The following is a 6,318-nucleotide window of genomic DNA, read 5'->3' as shown; positions in this document are numbered from 1 at the left end:
CCGCCTTGGGGGTGGCCAGAGTGCCTTTGGCTGCCGTGCTGGTCAGATCCCAGTCGGGCAGAGAAGGGACTTTACAGATAAGATATAAGAAACAATTCTGAAGACCGAAAAACCCTGGAGTCCAGACTCATCTTTTGAGACACAGCCTGCCAGAACCATCCTAAGCGTGTGTGGGGACAGAGACAAACAGCCGGACTCTCCACAATATTTGAGAATGAATTTCAGAATCACTTCAAGAACTGTTACAAAATAGGCTATTAATTTTCCTGTTCAAAAAGAACAGAAATGAGGTTCTGCTTCAGAAACAGAAGCATGTAACTGACTGAAAGAATCCTGATATGAGTCTGCAAAGTGTTCCAAGACCCTGTCAATTGAGAGGCACTGGAAATAATAAATATTTCTCTTGACTGATGTTCACTGCTGCCATGCTCCATATAACAGCCTTTGGGAGTTTCCAGAGACACAGCGCACAAAGTAGGGGTGCCTGAAAGTCTTTATTAATTTCTCATAATTTTTGCTTGTCCAGACCCAAAAGAACAGAAATGATGATGAGAAAATACAGGTCACGCCAAGCGAGCATCTCAGTTGGAAGCAATGGTGGACTGGATCCAGGAGACGTAGTTGCAAACCTTGGTGTAAACTCCGGGAAAGCCCTGCTGGGCACATCCATAACCCCAGGAGACAATGCCCTGGAGCTCTCCATTGCAGACCACGGGACCGCCAGAATCTCCCTGTGCACACAAAGGGTATGGAAATTCAGCAAATGGCATCAGCTTAAGCAATGAGCCAGAGATCCCTGAGATCACTGACCCTGGAGGAAGCCCTGCTGGGCGTACTCTGCACAAAAGTTCTACAAATGCTGTTCCTGATTGACACTCTCCACCTGATGCTCCCGTGCCTGACTTGAGCTCCAAGGGCACCACAGCTAAGGATGAGTCAGCTGCCTGCTTTTGCCAGATGCGGTACTTGGCAGACCTTCAGGATAGGTGTGCCTGAAGCCTCTGCTGTCATTCAAAAACTCAGATTTACCAGTGTAGTGAGTCTAGCTGACTCTGTAATGTGAAGGCCTCTTCAGCTGGGAAAAGGTGGGAGAGAAATGACAGGGAAAGGAGAGGCAGATGAGTTACCTGGCAGGAGTCTTTTCCTCCCTCCACAAATCCTACACACATCATGTTGTTGGTGATTTCCCCAGGGTAGGCATCAGAGCACTGCTCGGCAGTCAGGACCGGAGCCTTCAGGCACTGCAGTTGGTCGGGGTAGTTAGCTGCAAAGAAATAGGGAGAGATGGTTGATGGCATTGCTGAGCCCTTTTCAGAGCTTGGAAAAGACCTTAGCAGAAAAGCAGATGCTGGACACCCTGTTCTAGCAGCCATCCTGTCACCGACACGTTCTATGAAAAATCCTTTCCTTAGGATTTTTCCCTCCTGAGAAGCTGAGAGGCCTCAAGAGCAAACTCTAAACAATTCTTATCTGCTGCTGTGGAATGCAACAGGGAGGATCTGTGATTGGTTTAATCTGGTTGTTTCTAATTAATGGCCAATCACAGTTCACCTGTCCAGACTGTCTCGGTCAGAGACAAGCCTTTGTTATTCATTCCTTTTCTATTCTTAGCTTAGCCTTCTGATGAAATCCTTTCTTCTATTCTTTTAGTATAGTTTTAATATATTATACATGATAAATTAATAAACCAAGCCTTCTGAAACATGGAATCAACTTTCTCATCTCTTCCCTCATCCTGGGACCCCTGCAAACAGTGCCACAAATGGTGACCCCGAGTGAAAAAAGGGACACCACCACAAATGGTGAACACTGAGGACAGAACTGACAGATGGTGCCTCAAGTGAAGAAATCACCACAACTGGACCCTGAGTGAAGAATTCTTCATTTGGTAAACCCAGAGGAGCATTGCTGCATTCGGGTAAACCCCAAGTGTGTGGCATTGATGGTCACTTACACAAGTGACCACAGAAGTGGCTTCTAGCCAGGAGCTGAAGAACTGAAGATCCTGAAATTGGACAGAGTTCACAGCCAAGGCTGGCCACAGAGAGAACCTTTTGGAAAAGTCTCCAAGATAAGATGTCCAGAAGTCTTCGCAGCACAGAGCAGCCTGATGAAGCCCAGAGGACACTGTCACAAGGTACTGTTTACACTTCCATTCCTAAAGATGCTGCCCTTCGTGCAAGGTGGGCTAGGATGTGGATGAAGGTGCATACGGAGGCGGAGGTTCCATTCTCTTCCGCAGATAAAATAATTATTGCCCTCTGGCAAAAATGGTGTCATGGGTTCCTATGGTGAAGGTACATTTCTATGGGTTTTTCAGATGGACAAAATACTATGGCTTTTTCCCTGATCTGTTGTATTCCCTTGTTTCGTACATATGGGAATGCATGGCATTGGTTTTCGAGGATGCTTTGTACCATGAGGGATTTGGAACTCTTCGCAGTTATCTGGCATTCAGAACTCTCTTCTCAGTTTTGAAATTGAAAGAATATTCATTCGAGTCGATTGCGAAATGTAGAGGCCATTTTTCGCTGGACCCGGCAAGAGAGGGACCTGTGCAAAACTACGGCCTGCAGGTTCCCAGCCCCCCGAATTGCAGTGGAGGGGCGAAGATTTTCTGCGCCTTTGGAGCATGCTTCAACGGAGCTGCATCCCCCCGCTCCTCGCTGCTCTCAGAGGGGAGGTGAGTTGGCTCCGCCGCCCGAGCCGGAGCCGCGGGCCCCACCCCAGCCCGCCCCGCGGGAGGTGCCAGTCCCCACGGCCCCTCCCGTGGCCCCGCCGCAGCCCGGGCCAGCCTCGCTGCTGCCAGCAGAGTTTGTCGGCGTTCCCATGGCAGAAGCACCGCCTCCCGCGGCTTCGCCCGAGTTGCTAGGAGACACACTTGACTGCAGCGATGATCGACGGCAGCCCATCCCGGAGCTGGGAGATGCCGCCCCTGTGCCTTCTCCTTCTGCATCGCAGCCGGCAATTGCGTTCACAGCGGTGCTGGCGGGGGTCGATCCCGCGCTGCCCACGCCAGCCCCTCCCGTGTCCGACCCTCCAGCAGAGCCCATGAGGGCTCCGACCGCGGCGGCCTCGCCTTCACCTGCTACGCCGGTGGAGGAGGCTGAAGTTCAGAATAGTAACCACCACGCGGAACCATCAACAGAGCCGCCCGAGGCCCCGCCGCCCCTAACAGCGGCTGCCGCGGCGTCTGCGATCAGCCCGGATTCCCTCTTGAGTTTTTTGGGCTATCCCAAGGCTGCCCCTGCGGGGGGAGCTGGGGCAGGCGAAGGGGACTCCGGCCTATCCCTCTGTGGGGGGGTTGTGGCTCGACAGCTGATTGCGAGCTCAGCCCGTCTGCCTGCGTTCAAACTCAGCGTTTTTCGCGGGCTGGTTTGGGTTTGGTTGGGAGGTTTCCACTGGGGGTTGGAATGCCTGACTCCCCCCGCACGCCCTAGGGGCATGGGGGACGTGGCTCCTGAGGGTTCTGCCTCTGGTCCCCAGCCCGGAGGGGGCGGGGGTGGTACCGAGGGGTAGAAAGGAGGAACAGCTTTTGCATTTGCGTTGCAGAGGTAGGAGAAACAGTGGAAAGTGATCATCGCGCACTTGCTGTGGGGAAAAGACATCTGCCAATCCGAGATGAAGTTTCTCGGGAAAGCTTCTCTTCCCCAGCTGCTGGTCTGCACCGGTTCAGAGGGGATGAAGAGTTAGGTTATTGGTGCTTCCCAGGCATTGGCAGCAGGGTGCCGGCTTGTGAGAACAAAGAGCCCGCTCCGCGGGCCGAGTCTGGGCCGTTTGCCTCGGTTCCCTGGGCCAGGGCCTCCGCCCGGCCAGCAGCTATTGGATGCTCACAGAACATTGAAAAGACAAAATTTTGCAAGCCTGTTTCAGGACCAAAAGGCACTTTCAGCGATGTCAAAAAAAGAACGTCTTCAGTTTGGACTTTTTTCTGAAATGCAGCTGTTTGGATTTGAAGCAATGAACTTTCTTTGCATTGTTTTTGCATTTTCTTATATCTTAAGATTGTTTTGGTGATGTGATGGAATTTGGTGTTTTGCAAAGAAAAAGTAGGTAGAGAAACTTCCCTGTTGGTTCCACACCAGCACTTGACTGATGTTTTGATTTGCAACACAAAGCCTCTCAGGTGCTTGTTCTTTCCTCTGCATGGCCCAGCAGATAAAATTGCAAACATTTTCTTTTTAATTTATTTAAAATAAAAAGGGTGAGATGTCACCGACACGATCTATGAAAAATCCTTTCCTTAGGATTTTTCCCTCCTGAGAAGCTGAGAGGCCTCAAGAGCAAACTCTAAACAATTCTTATCTGCTGCTTTGGAATGCAACAGGGAGGATCTGTGATTGGTCTCATCTGGTTGTTTCTAATTAATGGCCAAACACAGTTCACCTGTCCAGACTGTCTCGGTCAGAGACAAGCCTTTGTTATTCATTCCTTTTCTATTCTTAGCTTAGCCTTCTGATGAAATCCTTTCTTCTATTCTTTTAGTATAGTTTTAATATATTATACATGATAAAATAATAAACCAAGCCTTCTGAAACATGGAATCAACTTTCTCATCTCTTCCCTCATCCTGGGACCCCTGCGAACACTGCCACAGCAATCCTGCTTCCTGTCAACTGTAAGCACAGCATGGGTCCCTTCTGTAGAGATGGAACAAATTCTACCCATGGGCCCACCACTCTACACTGCAGAAGCCTTAACTTTTCTGGTACCTGGCAGTTCATCATTTGGCAAGGGAGGGGCCACTCATGTGATACATACGCTGGAAGAAACTTGAGACTTGGGAAAACCATCCTCTCCAATGGTGCAGGTTTAGATGTCATCCATGGAATAGACACCACTGGCCATGTACATCTCTGACCATCGGTGTGAGAGAACAGAGATCTCTGGTAGGAATTCAAGATCCACAGTCCCAGACTTCACCCTCATTCTCAGAGAGCTGACAACTCTGTTGGCATTAACTGTACCATCCCTACACTGACGCATCACTCAAAAAAGCTGTCCCCCAGCACTTCCCTGTGGTTTAGCCTGTCCTGTTGGGGGTACATGGCCAGGTCTTAGAGACTGTCCTGGGCCCACGAGGGTCTGTACATTCCCCCAGAGTACTCACAGCCACTGCTGAGAGTGTTGCCCCAGCCGGAGATCAGGCAGGTGGTGCCGGCGGCCACGCAGCTGGTAGGCAGAGGAATGGTTTGGACAGCACTGCTGAGCGTGGCTGGGGTGGCCAGCTTGATGAGCATGATGTCATTGTCCAGGGTGTAGGGGTTGAAGCCAGAGTGGCGGATGACTTTAGCAGAGTTGATCAACTGCTGTGTGGATTCGGTGAGCTCCAGATTGTGTTTCCCGAGCTGCACTTGGATGCGACTGGAAAAGAGAAGGCAGAGCGTGTCCTTTAGTGCTACAAGGCAGGCTGACAGAAACCACCCTGTCACTGAGTGCACTTGCTCCAACATCACTGCCACAGAACCTTCTGGGGCAGGGGATCTTTCTTGTCCTGCAGGGAGCCCTGGGGATCCACCCTGAGATCTTAACCCACTCCATGCATGGGTGGTAAATACCACCCATCGGGGTGTGGGTTTGTAAATACATGACAGCAGTTGAATATAGAGCAGCATTGGATACAAATATTCTGGGAAAAGGCAAGCAGCTCCAACCAGACCTTGATCCTCTTCCTGTTCTCCAGGGAGAATGCTTTAGCAAGAATCATGCAATTGATAAGAAATCACAGCCTTGAACTCTCTGCTTGATTATGCCATTGTTAATTCAGAAAATGTACTGCATGCACAGGAACATTTGCAGAAGTGGAAAGCCCCTCAGGATGCCTGGCTTCCTGAATGACCCACCCATCCCTTGGCTATCTCTGGTGAGAACGGAGGCACTTATATGTTTCTATCTCATAGCTCAGAATTCCTGCTAGAATTGAACTGGAAGATAGAAATGGGCTATAGAAGGATGTAGTTTTTCCACTCACGATTTGTAGCAGTGAGCAGCTGACAGGACCCACTGGCTGCTGATGAGGGAACCTCCACAGAAGTGATATCCAGAATTCAGGGACACCTGATAGGGCACAGCGTTCCTTGCACAGGTGTAGCCTCCCACAATCTTGTCATCATCATCTTCAGCAAAGGTGGGGAAGGCAACTGGGGGACAAGAAGTGCCATGTGTCAACAGCTGGCCTAAGGTCATGTGGCCTGTAAGCTGCCCTGTGACTGCCTGCCTGAAGCCCCTCACTTGTAGGCTCCCCTTCTATGGACACTCAGGGCAGTGCTGCTGGGCAGGTCTAATGCACAGGCATTTGCTGCACCCTCAGAGAAGGGG

General features: G+C 50.6%; 1 protein-coding gene across 1 annotated transcript in view; it reads right to left on the bottom strand.

Annotated features, from left to right (window-relative positions):
- Nucleotides 1-521: 521 nt before the first annotated feature.
- The window catches only part of LOC103827184 (trypsin I-P1-like), a 45,470-nt gene continuing 39,673 nt past the window's right edge, over nt 522-6,318 (bottom strand). Inside the window, exons 3-6 of the mRNA XM_050972688.1 lie at nt 5,972-6,140; nt 5,111-5,364; nt 1,128-1,264; nt 522-731 (exon numbers count right to left, since the gene is read on the bottom strand). Coding sequence (XP_050828645.1) covers nt 582-731; nt 1,128-1,264; nt 5,111-5,364; nt 5,972-6,140 — 710 coding nt within the window. The 3' untranslated portion in view covers nt 522-581. The remainder of the gene's footprint in view (nt 732-1,127; nt 1,265-5,110; nt 5,365-5,971; nt 6,141-6,318) is intronic.

The sequence above is a fragment of the Serinus canaria genome, chromosome 1 (genome assembly GCF_022539315.1).
Source record: "Serinus canaria isolate serCan28SL12 chromosome 1, serCan2020, whole genome shotgun sequence".
In the NCBI taxonomy this organism is placed as follows: Eukaryota; Metazoa; Chordata; class Aves; order Passeriformes; family Fringillidae; genus Serinus; species Serinus canaria.
Note: the sequence above shows the minus strand (reverse complement) of the source record. Positions and strands in the feature narration are given on the sequence as shown.